The sequence below is a fragment of the Melanotaenia boesemani genome, chromosome 14, assembly GCF_017639745.1.
Source record: "Melanotaenia boesemani isolate fMelBoe1 chromosome 14, fMelBoe1.pri, whole genome shotgun sequence".
Classification (NCBI taxonomy): Eukaryota; Metazoa; Chordata; class Actinopteri; order Atheriniformes; family Melanotaeniidae; genus Melanotaenia; species Melanotaenia boesemani.
The window spans coordinates 24,125,344-24,142,627 of NC_055695.1; the positions used below are offsets into that span (position 1 = coordinate 24,125,344).

Genomic DNA, 17,284 nt, shown 5'->3' on the forward strand with positions numbered 1-17,284 from the left:
TCCTCAATGCTTTGTTCTCAGGTTCTGCACAACCCTAATGAGCCATCAACAATGCAAGCAGGGAAATCGCTAAAACTTACAGGACAGTGCCCCTGAGGCCCAGAGCTGAAAAGCCCTGCCATAGCCTTTGGTTGATGACTCCATGAAATGCTAAATATTTCCTTGCAGGAATAAAATTCCTAATCCCAAGATTGGATTGTTGCTATTATTTAGTTTTAAAAGAGTACAGTGCCCTCCCTTTAGCATTCAATAATAGACAAGTATGTCAGATTTGACATGTAAAAATGGACATTTTATTAATTATGTAATAATGCGAAAAACAACAACAAACAAAACAAAACCTTGTTTTTGCTCCTTTTAAACTTGGATCTTGTGAGTGAATAACCTCATTGGATGTTACCCTGAATTTCCCACATTGAGGGTGACGTATCCACAAACACCTAAGGACTCCCCTTCTTATCGTTTCACAGACTGCTGAGATGTCAGGCTCAGTTATTGGCTGATGCATAATGGAGACGGTGCCAGAGGTAAGCCTCAGGATGATGCAAAAGAATGAAACATACATAGAAGGGAGGCTGTGAGCATGGCTGTCACCCTCTTTCAGAAAAGATTAATGTCAGGATGTGTCCCCAGAGCTTCATATCCACCCCCACTTCTTAATGAATGAATTTGGATTCTTGTAGTGGGCTGTTTTCATCCTGCAATCCATCAGTATAAAGCACTAAGTTGTGTTTGAAATCAGTGCATTGACAGTTATTTTCCAGCTGAGGAAATGACATGAATTTTTATAGCCTGAGGCGAAGAAACACAAGCTACAAATCACTCTGAATGTCTCACTTTGTTTTGATTTGAGCCTTTTCCTATTGCTTTGTCTGGTTGTTTTCTTCAAAAGAGTTCAATAGCAGCTAAATAATTATACAAAGACTACAGAAACTGATAATACAATAAAAACGTCATTGGTAGTCTCCTCAGTCTATCCACTCTGCAGTCTCCTACATCTCAGATAGTAACACTGCAGTTTCCTTTACTTTCACTCTGATATATGGATTTGACTGGTGGGCTGGCGCAGTCCCAAAATTTGACAAGGCAATTTCTCTGACAAGCCTATCCCTATGTAGGAAGAGGCTTTCTATTAATGTGATTCAGCCCATTTCCACCACTTCCAGTCCCTTAGTTCACCATAGACCGTTCACTGAGGTTTATTTTACTTAGAGCTCAAACCCACACATTTATGCTCAGCTGTGCCTCCAGTCATTCCTGTTCTAGTCATTCCAGTGTTTTCACAGTTGTTACATGTTGTTCATTAACTCTAACTCGGGGCAACAGAGAAACCTGCAATATTCTAACATCATACTTACCAACAACACACACATTGGTCTGAATGAATTACCCTTACAATCTATACTATAATACCATGAAATTTTAAGCATAACATGGTATGCATATACCAAGTTATGCAGATACCAAGCAGATATCTGCCTTTCGTGATTCTCTGATGTGTTTCCCACAGGAGCCATTAGATTGGTCAGACGAAGGCTGTGTCCACATGGCACCAAAGCCGGTTCAGGGGTGAAAACGGTGGCGAAAACTAGGAGAAAGGCTTCAACATCCCCACGCAAACCGCTGTAGTACATACTACAAGGCTGTGGGGAGTGCTACGATGATTAAAGAGTAACACCCCAGAGCTAGAACAATACGTAGCGCATGCCTTGTAGTATGTACTACAGCGGTTTCATGCGGATCTTGAAACCTTTCTCTTGGTTTTCGCCACCATTTTCACACCGCTTTCACACCTGAGCTGACTTTGGTGCTATGTGAACATAACTGTGTTGAAATCAGAAGTGAAAATTGAACCATCACACCCAGATTGTGTGGTTGAAGATTGAAGAACTCCTGTAAATAAACACTCAGCTAGACTCAAATGGGCTTAAATGTGCCACACAAACTCCAAAGTTCCATCTTTTTGCATCTTTTTGTATAACCAGCAATTCACAATACACTCTCAATCATGATTTTTTCTGTGTCCTATGTCAATGCCAGTTAAGCAAAGAGGACACAGGAAGTCCTTCCAAAAGCTGGGTTTTTATTTACCCCAAAATTCAAAATAAATCCAAAAAGAATCAACAAACAAGTGTATAAAATGACACTAAAAAAGGTAACAAAAAAAAAATCAACAACCAGATCAAACTCAACTGAAAACACTGATCTAACACCGGACCAAACCACTCAATGGAAACGTGGCTTTATGTCCTGGTTTGACCAAAGCAAATAATATGCAAAGGGGAAAACAAAATGGTTCTAATTAACTAAACAAAGACTTTAGCTAAACCTGCACAACACGGCTCCTTTCCGGCAAAGTTGCCACAGATTTGCATGATGGCAGACCACTTTGATTATTTGCAAACTTCCATCATGTATGTCTTAAACTTACCATCTTCATTTGTGGCAGACTCAGGGGTGAGAAGTGATACCTGGTCAGTTTCTTTTTTGGCTAATGCGGTAGCTGAATTCTGCGCCCGTCAGCCGACTTGCTGGTCGATGACCCATCATGCTTTCCAGCAGCTCCAAAGATGGACGAGTAACACCACATCCAGCTCCTCTTTTGCCACGGTCTTTTTACAATATTTCTTCTTCACACTGGTTCTTGATTCTGGTGCTGGGGTGAACCCAGCCTTTGCCTTCTGATGAGATCACTATTAATGCCACTATTTTGGTTCCAGTTGAGAACCAACTTTTCTTTTGTCGGCTGGTTTAAAATTAGATTCAACATCAAAGACATCAGTGCAATGAATTTGGCTTCCCTTATAAGTATGGTGAACTTCTTTATATATATATATATATATATATATATATATATAATGGAAAAAGGTTTATCTAGCATCTAACGTCTTTAAATAGTTACTGTATTAAAGGAAGAATCTAGTTACTTTGTTTTCTGTCTGTAGAAAATATTTATCATTTAAGTTTACGTAGACTTGGTTACGTGCAGGTTAACAGTCTGTGGTGTAAATACAAACTCAATACAATACAATCAGGTCTCATGGCCACGTTTGTCCACAGCACAAAATAATGCAGTTTTGCAAGAAAGCCTAAATTTTCATACCGCAACTACATTTTCATTCTCCTTTACAGAGATGTAATATAAACCTGATTATGATGAAAATCCACTTTTAATGTCGCACTACATATTCTTAGCTTGGCAGATAAGGAGTGGATTACAATTTGTTCCTCTTCTTTCCACGATAGAAAGCCAAATAATTATAATTAATATAGTTGCTTTTTAACCTTTTACAAGTAGCTGGTTACATTGTTGACATACCTGTCTCTGTGCTACATTTGTTACCAGAGGATTTCACTATCAAGCACACCAGTGAAGTCAGACCTTGCAGAACTTCCAAATTTGTAGATGTAACACTGTCTCTGGGCAGCATTCATTTCTGAAGATCTGCACAATTGATGAGCCAAACAAATGAAAGATACTTAAGCTAATCATCATAACCATGCAAATTCATACTTAAAAGCAAATATATTCCCAGCCTTACGAGTTAAAACAAAAGGCTTTGCTGTGTAGAGCTTACACATTTTACACTTCAAGGGCTGTAGTTGCAGGAATGTTCAGTGAATGATGCTTAAACAGCCGTCTTGATATTAAGAGACAGTTGTCATGATTCTGGCTTTGTTCCTTAGTTTACTTTTGTTCTTTCACGTTTTGGTCTTATCATGTTTTTGGTTTATGTGTTTTGGTATTTAAGGTCATGTTCAGTTTCAGTGTTGCTTGTGGTTTCTGCTCGTTAGTGCACGTGGTCTGATTATTCATTCACATTTCCTGTGTCTAGTGTGTCTTTCTGTGTATTTAAATCCATGGTTTTCAGCTCCTCCTTGTGAGTTCATTGTTTGCTGTTTTTAGTCATGGTTCATGCCACGGTTTGTTACTTTTCTTGCTTTAGTCCATGCCAGGCTGGAGTTTTGCGTTTTGTAAGTTAAAAACCTTTGTTACCTGCACCGATCTGCCTCCCGCCTTTTAAGCCTGCATTTGGGTCCTCATGTTCATGGTTTGTGACAACAGTAATTAGGGATGGAAGTTCATGTTTGTGGAGAATAGAGGGTGGATGAGTGGGGTGGGGGGCGTGTACATGGGCTTTGTTTGTGTGTGTGTGTTTGATTGTGTTGAAAGAGACTATAATGAGGTGTGTATTTTAAATTGCTGTTTTTATACTCTGGTGTGTGGAGGCTTTTTACATTTTTTAATAGGCATAAATTGTTTTATGTAAACACTTTGTGTTGCTTTTGAAAAGCACTTTTTTAAATTTGATTTTATATATGTACATATCTTGCATTGTGTAACCATGGATTGTAATATTAATGTTTTAGATATATGGACAACTATACAGTTTCAGGGTTAATTTACAATTTTGCTTAGATTCCTTTTATAATCATTTGTGTTCAGATACTGCCTAGGCATGGAAATAATTTGCTTTCCCGGTATAGACTGGCTACCGGTCTTTATTAAATGATAAGATGTTTGAGTTCCTATATTCCTTTTTTGGGATTATGAAGCCAAAGGGTCATGTCACTTGTGTTTTTAATATTGAGCGAGCAAAAAAAACTATATTACTATTCCCATGCATCCATTTGTTAGCAATATTTTACAATTTGTCCCTCTTATTCAATCCATTTCAAATGTATCTGGCTAAATTATTCAAGCACAACTTGCACTTGTATAGTTTACAACAAAAGGTAGTCTATGTTAAGGTCCAATGGGTGTGTGGATGTTGATGGCATCAACACATTATTTTTAAAGAAAAACGTTCTAAACATTTCATTTTGATGAACACAATTTTTAAGATGGCTAATTAAGGTTTGCTCAATAATTTGGACTTTCTAAGTTGCACTTTTAGGAAAAAATTTGGTTTATTCCCCAAAAAAACTCAGCTATGTAGAATTTGTTAATAATTCAAATATATTAGAATGCAAATTTCTTTATTTTTAATTTTTTTTTTCAAACAAACCTTTTATGTTACCAGGGAGGTCCCATTGAGATTACAAAATTTATTTTTTAAGGGAGCCCTGGCCAAGACAGCAGCAGTCTAAATTCCATTACAGACAGTAATCATTAAAACAGTCACTCAAAAAACAAAAAGTACAGTATAAAATATAAATCTAAGGAAGCAATAGAATAAGGGAAAGCATAATTAGCTGGACAAGCAGTTACAGACACCAACTGAGTCAGCCTCTCAGCTCTTTAAGACATTTTGAAAAGCTCTGAGATCAGCACCTACATTTTTAAGTCAGTTTGTAAGCTGTTCCAGGCTGCAGGGGCAGACAATTTAAAAGGATTTTTGCCAAGTTCATTGCAAGCTTTGGGGACTGTCAGTAAAAGAAAATCATTTGAGCACATACAATACTCGACTTAAATAAAATTTAATCACAAAGTTAAGATGGAAGAATGGATTTATATTATCTGTAAATAATATATATATAATACCAATGTAATGTGAAAGTCTGCATATGGATAGGGAAGCCCACTGAACTCTGGCATAAATGATGCAGTGGTGAGTAAGAGCTTTGCAGCCCGTCACAAACCTTAAGGCTCTGTGGTACACACTGTCCAGACAACGCAAGGGCTGCACAGAGGCACGCATATACAGCAGGTCTCCATTGTCTATCAAAAGAAGTAAAGTAGCTTCAACCAGCTTTTTTTCTGGCAAGATAGGAGAAACAGGATTTATTCCTATAATAAAAGCCCAGCTTAAGTTTCCTAACAAGGTTTTCTTTATGCAATCGAAAAGTTAAATGTTTATCAATTAAAATATCTAAATACTTATATTGAGCCAAAAACTCAATATGACTGCCCTGTAAGGTTTTAATGTTGGAGGGAGAGACAACTGCCTTCCTAGCCTAGCATAATAAAACAACAAAGCTATAGTTTTAGTTTCATTCAGCACCAATTTCAAATCAAGGGCTGTATGATGTCAAAAGCACATTGCAAGTATGTGTCAACTGGAACAAGGGTGGCACCACAACAGTAAATCCCAGCATCATCTGCATAGAAATAAAACTGGTTATGACCTATGTTTGTGTTCTGCTGTTATCAACACTAAAACAAGCTGCCAGGCGGGTGAGGTATGGCAGTGTTTTACTGTTCTCATCCAAAGGTATAAGCATTCCTGCTTAACATGTGGGCCAGAGGGGGAGATTATGAACTGTAAAGAGGAAGTCAGACATTTGAAAAGTTCCCTTTGTAGATCCAACTGGATTTGGCTTTTTTCCCCAATTAATTTGAAGGAGCTGATAAGCAGCGGCAAGAAATCAATATGAGCCAAAGTGAAAGAGAAAAATGAAATGAGATTCAAGAGAAAGAACCCTATTTGTGATCCATTCCCACGCTTTGATTAACAACCATTCCCTTATAATAAGACACGTTGGAGCCAGTTTTGTTTCATTCATTTATTCACAGATTGTAAAACAAGCCTAAAATAACACTTTTTTAAAAATAACTTGGTCCCTCAAGGCTCAATAGATAGGATTCAACAAAAGTTTCGATTTTTTTTCTCAGAGAAATGAAGCCATTTACTACCAAGCAAGGAGTACAGAAATATGTCTACTTTATAAGAGAAATCTCACAAAATCTCATCAGATACATTATCTGAGCATCAATCTTACAAGTGGTTTCTATAAAGTACAAAACTAGTCATACCAACGTACTGACCTCTGCCTTCAACAAATGAGCAATAACTATGGACTTATTCAGTCTGAGATGGAAATTTTATACTAAAATATTAACTCTCATGCAGACCTACACATGGCTAGGCATCAGTCAGTTGACAGGCTACCATTTTGTATATAAACAGCATTTACTGCAATGTCCTCACTTTTACAGGATCTGTCTAATCCTAATGAAAAACATTGATTTAATCTAGCTCTTGTAACTTTGTGTTTGTACACACAGCAAACTTTGTACATGTGTGCAGCCTTAATCCCAGTTAGTATGGCCATTTTCATTGTGGTTGTACTGTTCTCTGATCGTACCAACTCAGTCCAGGGATGTTTTGGCTTTTGATCAGTGAGAAATGCAGTTCCTCTATTACCTGAACAGCCAAAATATATCATTTTTATCATCAAGGAGAGGTCACATCATAGTGAGGGGGATTGCTGTTATCTTACTTCCCTCCTGCTGAATAGAACCATGATGTCTCATGATGACACAAATCTTTAGGGGACATAATGTGTGAGGTGTGAATGAAAGGAGAGCAATTAAAAAACAAGGCTTTCCACTCTATTTGTTCAACTCCTTTCATCTCAGTCACGTGAGGAAAGCAGCTTCTGCCCACTTAGTCACAAGAGGAGACTTCTTTCAAGCATAGAAGAAAGATCTAATCTGGGCAGGCAGGAAAGGAGCATAATCATCCACCCAAACAGAGGAGAACAATGTTAGTTTCTGTGATAATTCACTTCAGTCTTTTGAATTTACTGCATGGCAACAGCCTCAAGGAATGTCGAAAAGAAGACTGGGGATGAAAGAAGGACTTTCCTTTTCCTCTAATAATTGATATTCATCACCATCTTCTGCAGGGGTTCCCTCGCTGAACATTAGAAAGACTGGAGAACCTTGCAGAAAAAGATTTAATGGGCAAAACTAGATTACAGTCAACCCGCTGCAGCTGCTGAGGATGTACAGGCAGATTATTAATACACTGATAGTTTCACTCTTTATCCCCTAAGACATAATCGGATGATGCGGCTTTATTTGAATAGCAGCAGCAGTTATCTATAATCACATGAAAATAAAAAAAAATAAAAAAAATTAGGAATGCGGTCTTTGTTTAGTTTGGTTTTTGTAAGATAGCAAGGAGTGATGTTCCCCAGGAAAGGTATCGACTACAGTGTTAACTTTGTCATAGGTGGAAAGAACAACAAGCATGTTGTATTTAGGAAGATATGGCATGTTTTGTAAGGCCTGAACAGGAGAATGTGCAATAAGAAAAAAAAAAAAAAGTCAATCATGTATAGTAGCTTTAATGCAATTATCACTATCATAACTGTAAACCTATGCACAAAACTGGAATCTGTTCCTTCTGCATTAAAAAAAATGTCAAATTAACATAAAACAAAACAACAAAAAAAAAAAACAAAAAAAAAAACATGGAGAGTATTTCATCACAAATGTCTTTCTTTTCATATTTAACTAATTCCTTTGTTTCAGATTAATATACACGGGCTGGCTTGGCTTTCCACTAAGGCTGGATCTGATTTCATTTGACTGAGCTGATCTAACTAATTTTACATTGGCATAAATAGCATTATTTGGTCCAAATAACAGCAGTTCTCATTTTTTTGAGTGTGTCGGGACAGACATGACCTATCAATGACATCAAATGTCCTCAAAGTTTATTTGAGCTTATTTGGATAATCTAGAGCCATTATATCAAAATGCTGGAGCCTGTCAGGTTTAATAGTTCTGGTGCTGCAGGACCTCTTCACATCAAATTTGCCACATCAGTTTCCATTGTCATTTAAGCAATGCTTACTTACAAAAATATATTACTACTTATTAAACAAACAAACAAACTGAAAGTAAACAAGAACTTTGCCACAAAGATGAGAAGCATTTTGCATTTTCAACCCAGAAAGCTGCAACTCGTGATCTGTCACACACTTGGAAAAGAAAATCAAAGCATGTCTTGTCTTTCATTTCAAAAGGACAACTTTGACGGGTCCTGACCCACAAACTGGGAAAGACTCTAAACAAGCATCCTGAGCAAAACACACACAGATTCTGGAAGGTCTGGATTACCAACATCAAGATAAATTCAGCCCAAATAATTTAGACAGATTCTTTAAAATTTGAACAAATCCTTTTCCTTGTAAATATGTTACATCTAATTATTATCAAATACTGTATAATCTCAGGACTGGGAGCTGACTGTTACGTCCAGTTTAGCAGGTTTCAGTTTGTCTAATAGCACCCGGTTTCACAGTGGATCAGTGAGTACAGACGCTGCACACACCCTCAGCTTAATTTAGTTTTAACTGGACAGCTGAGACTAGAAAGACAACAGCAGAGACATAACAATAATACAGACAGAAAAGTTATTATTAAAACTATGTGACTTTTATGCTAACTCTTCATCTTTAGGTTAAAATAATATTTTTTCTTTGTTGGTAGACTGTAAAATCACAACATTAAACAGATTTAATGCTGACACGGGATGTTTGTACAATGATCTGTTTTTTTGTAAACTGATGTTTTTTTTTTTTTTGTGGGTCTGGATCTTGTCAATTCAAGCTCTACACAGAAAGAACACAATTAAGACAAACCTAAATGGAACCCAAAGTGTGTATTAGCAGAAGTGAGGCTGAAGAGGCAAACGACTGGAGCCCTGCTACACTGGGCTGTGGTCTGGAGAGGCATGTGTGGCCGTCACGTTCACACACTCAGTGGCTGTGTGTTTGCTCCTGCGAAGGCCTGTGTACAGCCTCTCAGCCAGGTTAGCAGTCAGTTTGTCTGTGAGCTCTGCAGTGATAGTTTGAGGGCCATAGCCTGAAGAATCAGGCAGCTGAGGGGGTGAACGCTCATCTGGGGGTTCAGGGGGATATGTAGACTGTTTACTGTCCTCCTGAGGGTCAGGTTGGTCACTCAGCCCTTCATCTTTTTCAAAGCTGTAGGGGTGATGAGGTGGAGGAGAGGAAGTGTGTTCCTCAGAGTCTTTGGTAGAGAGACCTTCATTCTTTTGCTTCCCTTCATTTTCCACAGTTGTTGGGTCTACTTTTGGAGTATCGGGAGTGCTGCCGGTTCCATCGCTGGTCTCCTCATCAGGAGCACTGACAATGCGGGGAAGTGTGCTATGGTAGCTTGTGTCCAGGGGGTAGTTTACGCTGTCCCCCCTTCGCAGTGGAGTCCGCTGTCTCTCAAAAGAGGACTGGAAGTGTCTTACGCCAGGGTCGCTCCACTGCTTGTGGCGCTGCCACTGCTTGCGGAGGTGGATCCGGGAACGGTGCTTTCTCGGTGAATCCTGCTGGTCAAACTGAGGATCATGGCGGAGAAACTCGTGGAAGAGGGCGTCCGTCTTCTCGTCTATGCTGTAGTCGCGCCGGTGCAGAGTTAGTGGCTGAGGAGGTGGCTGCACAGCCTCTCGTGGTGTGATCATCTGACCATATGGCAACCAGGTCAGTGACCCAGCTCCTGTTTTAATGGAAACTCCACCACTGGCACCATGCAACAACTCTTCTTCAGGCTCCTCCTCGCATAGATAAGACTCAAAACTCTCACCGATAGTGCCAGTTCGTCCTGCGTTGGTGAAATGGTGCCTTTTTTCAAGGGCTGTTCTGTCTTTAGGGCTGCCGCTGCTGTTCCCAAAAAGTCGCAGCTCTTCTGGGCCTCGACACGGAGCCTCGATTGATGCATATCCACTGTCCATCTGCAACAGTTTACGAGTCCCTGATTCTCCATCACTTCCCCCACGCTCTGATTCTGTGCTTCCCTGTTTCCTTTTTCTTGACTCCTTCACCCCCAAAGTCTCATCCATATACACAAAGAAGTCCTTTTCTTCCTCTCCAGCCTCTGCCTCATCCCCTAAATCCTGGGATGGATAGCTGGGAAGTCCTCCTCTTTCTGTGTCTGTACGCCCACCCAGTGAACACACACTTTCAGCATCACTGCAGACTGAATTCCTATCATTGTTGCTGCTCTGGTCAGAGGCTGCGTACTGTTCAAGAGTTGCACGTAGTGTCCAGATGTCTCTGTAAAGTGACTGGGGATCCTGGAATTGAAGGGGGTCTGAGGGGTTGGCACCTTCACTTTTTACCACATAGAGTGCTTCTTCTTGGGGATCAGGAGACAGACCAATCACCCCTGGTCCACTGTGACTGCAACTGGGCTCCACCATCACCTCTACCTCTACTCTGTAGTGTAAGCAAATGGGAATAAGGGATGAGATAAAATGCAAAAAAAGAAAAGAAAAAAAAAAAGAAGGAAAGAGAATAAAAAAAAAACATGCAACACAAGTGTCAGTGTCAGAACACTGAGTTAAATAACACATTCATCTACAACATAGCTGTGTTCACAGAGCACAGAATGGTTTTTATGACTTGCAATGGCTGCTGAAGCCATGTAAGCTCAGAAGATACTCAGTAAATCCATACGTTCATCTGGGGACAGGAGATTTAAGAAAACAAAAAAACAAACAAACAAAAAAAAACAACAAAGAAAGAAAAAAAAAATTATGGAATATAAAATGACTTGAGTAAATAAGCATGAAGCTCATCAAACTTCCTTACTCTTAGTTTCCAAGATATTGATGTTATATTATAAAATAAATAAATGTACACAGGAAAGACTGAATTTGCTTATTTAATGATCGACTTAAAAAAAAATTAATAGAAGAATAAGTGGGTTTTTTTTTTCACAAAACTAATATTTTATTGAGCCCGCTTTGTTTTAATGGCAAACTCAAAATAACAAAATCAAACTTCAGAGGACATTGTGATATTACCAGACCATGTCAGCAATGGAATGGCTTCTTATGCCTGATTTAAACCCTGCATCCCAATTCTTCACTCAGCTCTGGGAATAATAATTTTAAAAAAAATTAAAAAAAGGAAAAGAAAAAGCACTCTGGGAATCCCCCAGCTTCTTGCTTGAAACATGAAATTGGTCTTAAAGGAACTCTTGTTTCAAGGGATTTTATAACATAGTGACCAGACTGTGGTCTAATAGTATGTCTACTGTTAGTCAACAGTGTGTTTTAATCTAATTAAAAGTCACAGTAAAACAATTACACTAACAGACAGAAAGAGAAGTTTAACAGCATGATTTTTCTCGGACTTGTACCTATATTTTTCTGCTTATCTGGGCTGATTAAACCCTTTTTAGAGTTCAGCAACTCTGTTTCATCAAAACAGATCTTCATTTTGAGCCAAGTTGAGGTGAATTGGGACTGAGAGTTGTAGCTTAGGTAAGTCAGTAAGACAGCTCCTCTAGCTGCAGTAAAAAAATGAATGCACAGCCGCAAAGCAGTGGACGGATGAATGGCAAGGGAATTAAAGATACCTGCCGAGGGAGGGTGGAGGTGTGGACGGAGGCGACAGTAGGCGCGTGGTGGGCTGACTTGGGCAGTAGGTGTCACCTTGGGTGCGTGCGATGTACTGGATGAGGTCGATGTGGTGGGCATCATTGTCCTCCTGGTCCATGCTTTCGCTGGCAGCCCGTTGGCGCTGGAACTGTCTCCTCTTTGGAGAGCCTGGCTCACACCGAAACATGGAGAAAGAGCAGTAGCGCTACGAGTGGTGTGACAGCAGGAGTGAAGCAACACTTAATTCAGCAGAAAGCTTCCGTCAACTGTTGAGATTTCTGCAAGGGGATTTTGTGGTCTTTTTTGGCATCCTGGTATGAGCGAAGAGGGGAGCCTGGGGACGATCAGGGAGGAGTGTGTGTTTGCAGGATAGCGGAGAGCAGCAGGAAGTGTTATCTCAGGGGTTCATATTGATTTGGAAAGATCAAACTTTGCGTCACCGTGCCATCTGTCTGGTATGCTTGTGTGCATATATACAGCTCAAGCAAAAGGCAGCTCACAGTTGGTGGCTGGAGCTCCCTGCTAAAACACTGTCTGTTCACCATGAAGGGAAATTGGCAATAATACTTGACATGCAAATAACAGTTGTTACTGCATTAGTAGAGATCTTTCATGTCTTGCTGAAAAAAAAAAGAATGTAATGAACTACACTTTTTACACTTAAAAGATCCATTACCTCTTGTGTCCAGGCTGGAGGCTCTTTGGCTGCTATCCAGCTTCCATTTCTTTATCTTGAAGTAAGGGCTGGCCCCCTCCAGACTGGCATGGCGCCGAAGTTTAGTAAGGAACTGCAGCACAGGCCTTGGGCTCCCTGCACCGCCCTGCACAGCAGGGAAAGCACTGTTCCCTACCACGGCCCTTTCTCCAACACTGACACTGCTGCCTCTGCCCTGTGGCCCTGCTCCCATCATCTCAAACTGGACACAGAGAGAAACGTGGTTAAACAGAAAACCTGCCAATAGCAGTAGTCTTTGTATAATCCTCTCTGACAGCGAGGCTCTACACAGGCTTCGGTGTTTACCCATCAGCCACTGTTTTTATTGGTCCTCCCTCGGGCTGCGTAACCCTCTAATGTCTGTAGGGATGACTCACTGGTTGACTGCCCGGGGGCGTAAAAATTGACCGACTTAAGAAAAAGATATCGCTCTACAACTGATCAATGTTTACAGACTTCTGACCTAGATTCCATGCTCATCTTGCAAAACATGAGCTTTTGCAGGTAATTTGTATATAATTTCAATATGTTTTGATGGTTGCGCTGGTACTTAAAATGAGTTTGGATGAATGTCACATTGGTTTAAAATTACTTACAGAGCTGGAGCTTGGTTCCATGGTGCTGAGAGCTATAGTCGTATCACAGAAGCTGGTGTCCACCACAGAGTTGAGAGCATCTCCAGGGAGGGCACAACTAGGACTGACACTCAAGCTTGTCAATGCTGTTTGTGGGAGAGGGCACAGCATCGGCTAAACAGAAGGAGACACACATCAAAGCAGACTTTCTTACAATTATGAATCATTAAGCAATCATGTAGTCTTCCTGATAAAAATTAGTACTCAGAAACGTATGTTCCATGTTAAAAAAAAAAAAAAAAAAGGAGAAACACACCCTGAGTAGATGTGGGATGTAGCTTTAGAGCTAATTTCTGTGCATTCTGAGGAACCACACAAGCTACAAGGAGACGTTAGCACAAGCTAGGAGGAGAAGACAGTAAAAGCAATGCAAACTGGGGAGTAGCAGTTCTCAGCCAGCCGAGTAAGTCTTCGTTTCAAGGTGCAGCATGTTACAAAATCAAAGGTCAATAACAGAAAAACTTAATGCATCATTAAAAACTGTGTTTCTATTGGTATCTAATCACTCTACTAAAACAGCTGTTTGTTTTTTTTTGTTTGTTTTTTTTCCATTCTCTCAGAATGGGACATTTATTGCTACTTGCCGTTGGCGATATACATGGCAGCTGCCACCATTTTTACTATGGTGTCTTTGAATGGACAAACAACTGTGTGCGATGTGATAGCCCCCTGAACTATAAAACTGCAACACAAGCTTTGTTTGATAGGATCCAGAACACCGTTTGGGTTAAGTAACGCCTTAAAAAGGGACATAGAAAAAGCCAGTACACTTCTGTGCACCTGAAACCACTGAATCCACTCGCAGATTAAAACTGTTTTATGTCTAGAAGAATTTTGGCCACTGACAGCCACTATCCATTCACAACTGTGCTTGGCATTTGAAGTAATTTTTATGCCAATATTTACCAGTAGACATCAGTAATTCTTATACATTATACCTTTAAGAGCTGGGAGTAGGGATCAAGCTGCTACTTTCAGCCAGTACTAGCCTGGTTAGCTCCTCAACTAGCTTTGAGTGACTAGTGCATTTAATGTGATAGAAAGTGATACACCACTCTGAGACTACTTCTACTTTCCTCACATGAAAACTACTTTGTTTCAGAAATGTACAGCAGAATTACCCCAGAATTAGCTGTAGCAACTGCATTCAAAGTAATATCTGCTGGCTTGTGGGCAGGCCATATTAGCACATTCATACATTCTTATGCATTACAGAGTCAAACCTAAGCCATTTTAAGGTCATACAGTTTTCAGGAAAACATTGGGCTGATGCTGGAACCTCAGCTGCTAGAGTGGTGCTTTAATCCAGCCATGCAGCCTCTCACCTGGAAGATGGAAAGCGCTGACTTAGCAACAGGACGCGTTGTCATAGTGATGGTGTTTTCAGCCGAGTCACATTCATGGATGGTGACTATCTTGAGGGCCGGTGGAGGAATGTGGAGGTTTGTGAGCCTTGCGTTCTTCAAGTGGTGGAAGTCACCTTCGGTTAGTGTGTACCTGAGGTGGACAAGTGAATGTAGAGCTGTGATTACAGATCAAAACATCATTTGTGTTCAGTTATATTAACTTTTAAATCACAACGGATGTCCTTGCACTGGACATAAAAAGCAAAGGGGATACATCTGACTTCAACCAATCACAGCAACACTGGATTTGGGATTTAGCCCTGGAGAATAATTCCTTTTGACAAATGCGCCTATCAGACCTAAGGCTTTAGGAGAAAAGTAGGGCATAAAATAATGAGAAATGTCAGGTACTCTTTGTGTCCACAGCTTATGTAATGCATTCTGAATTCATTTGTAACTACATAAACACAGAAGTTAAGTTAGACACAGCAAGCATTTGGTGCAAATAATGAAAAATGAATCAAAAGGAAAAAGAAAAGTTTTTCTTTTTTTATTTATATTTTAGTGTAGTCGAAGTGCTGGCTCTCTGACCTGCGGCCTTTCTCCTGGGTTTTCTTGCTTCTTTCTTGATCAAAGAGAGCAGCCTCATTGAAGGAGACACGCCGGCCTGTGGGGCCTGTGGACAGGAAGCGCTCTGTCTCTTGGTCGTGAGAACTTGCCATGGACAAGCAGTCTGACTCATCCACCCTGATAGTGATTTCTACTGAGACATAGAAGGAATAAGATACAGCTCAGACAGATAATCAGGTAGCTCAATGAATAAATTATCACAACTTAAAGAAGTTATAGTTGATATCACTATATTTAACTCCTTGGTATTTGTCACGTCCCATGGGCAGGACATGATAAATAAATATGTATTTTACTCAGTCTACCATTGTAAAACTTAGATTCTTGCGATTTGAATGTAACCATTCCAGGTTACAATCATAACCATGGATTCAGTAAACATTTATTTCTGACCAGTCACCAATGCACTTTATCTTTGAAGCAATGCTGTACTCCAGTATGAGATCATAGTGAAATAAAAACAGCCCTGTTATATCAGCAAGGGTTCAGTAAAAGTCCAGTTTTGTTTTTTAAGGTACCACCATGAAATCTAGGGCAAACCATCATGACCACCCTTCTTTGGTCATTTTCTTCTTACCGTGGGTGGGCTGAGACTCCTCCATATAGGTGGTGGTTTTCTCCGGGTCATCGCTGGCCCTGGAGCACAAACATTTAGATCAATGATGTGACATGATTCCACCTGAAGTCTGCCTTTCATCTGACAGACCCCACTGATGCAGGCAGTCACACAGGCCAGCATGGTACAAGGCTGTAAGTTACTAGTTCACCTTTCTGTTGGGTGAGAAGCATTGCATTTGGACATCTTGAAATACAAACACTGGTCATCAGCTGAACCCTGATCTATAAAACATCTGAATGGACAAACTATTAGGACCGACTGTGCTGTTTGTCTAAATGGCTAACTGCCTGTCTGTATAATCAAGGGCTTAAATCACTCGCAGTAACTAGATAACCCTCAGGGCCAGGGGACTTTTTGAAATGAGAAAGGATGGTGCTTCACTGTATTGTACATTACCTTTAATCTTTCAAGTCTCAGGTAAAATGCACACTGAGTATTTTCTGAAAAGAAAAATCTGTTTTAACATCTTTAATGGCTGTTGATCCTCTGTTGTGCCTCTTACATCCTGTGCAGAAGATTCATTTGATAAGAGAGGAAAAAAAACTGAGAGCTCTTCCTTGTAATTCATTTGTCTCCATTTGATTTCTTTGAGCAGGGCTATGACTTGCATGTGTGTCCTTGTGTGTTTCTGTGCTTGTGTGGGTGGGAAGTGACAGAAGGGACATCTCCATCCACCCAGTCCTCTGGTTTTCCTAGTATTTCATTTCCTTTGTGGCTTCCCTTCACGTGTGCAAGTTAGTGTGTTATACTCTCTGCGCGCACACAGCGCCGGGGTTGAGATGCAACATTAATCAACGCTGATGGCTGCTATGAAATCTCATTACGCTCATCATTTGTACCAGTCTGCCCGATTCTCCTTTTCACGCCTCAGCCTCTGTGCTCTCTGTGCTCTGTTTATCTGCATCTATCTGGTAAGCTTTCATGTCAAGTGTACGCAAACAGTGTGCAAGCTTGAGGGTCAGCCATCTTACTGCTGCATAAACACAGATGAATCCCAAATAAAAGGGTGTGACTACTGAAAAGGCTCCCAACAAGATGTTTTTATTACAGTCCCACCGGAAGTCCTGACATTCAAACAGCGCCCATGTAGAATCAGTGAATGCACATTGTTACCATGCTTTAACATGCTTTCATGCTTCTGTGGGGTGACATTTGTTTCCTACTATCACTAAGAATATATGCTTTCTAACTGCATAAGTGTAAAGTTCCTTTGATTTTAACATTTGCTCACTTTTTGCTTATTAATGGAGTCACGGTGCACTGTTAGC

General features: G+C 40.1%; 1 protein-coding gene across 7 annotated transcripts in view; it reads right to left on the reverse strand.

The window, feature by feature from the left end:
- The window catches only part of cbarpb (CACN subunit beta associated regulatory protein b), a 40,927-nt gene that overhangs the window by 4,902 nt on the left and 18,741 nt on the right, over window positions 1-17,284 (reverse strand). For 6 of the 7 annotated variants that reach the window (XM_042006329.1, XM_042006327.1, XM_042006328.1 and 3 more), the window contains 7 exons: window positions 15,975-16,033; window positions 15,359-15,527; window positions 14,747-14,918; window positions 13,383-13,535; window positions 12,748-12,988; window positions 12,050-12,239; window positions 8,168-10,902 (listed from right to left, as the gene is read on the reverse strand). In XM_042006329.1, coding sequence (XP_041862263.1) covers window positions 9,384-10,902; window positions 12,050-12,239; window positions 12,748-12,988; window positions 13,383-13,535; window positions 14,747-14,918; window positions 15,359-15,527; window positions 15,975-16,033 — 2,503 coding nt within the window. In that variant the 3' untranslated portion in view covers window positions 8,168-9,383. Of the gene's footprint in view, window positions 1-8,167; window positions 10,903-12,049; window positions 12,240-12,747; window positions 12,989-13,382; window positions 13,536-14,746; window positions 14,919-15,358; window positions 15,528-15,974; window positions 16,034-17,284 lie in introns of those variants that run through there. The other variant, XR_006012733.1, reaches the window with a different exon arrangement.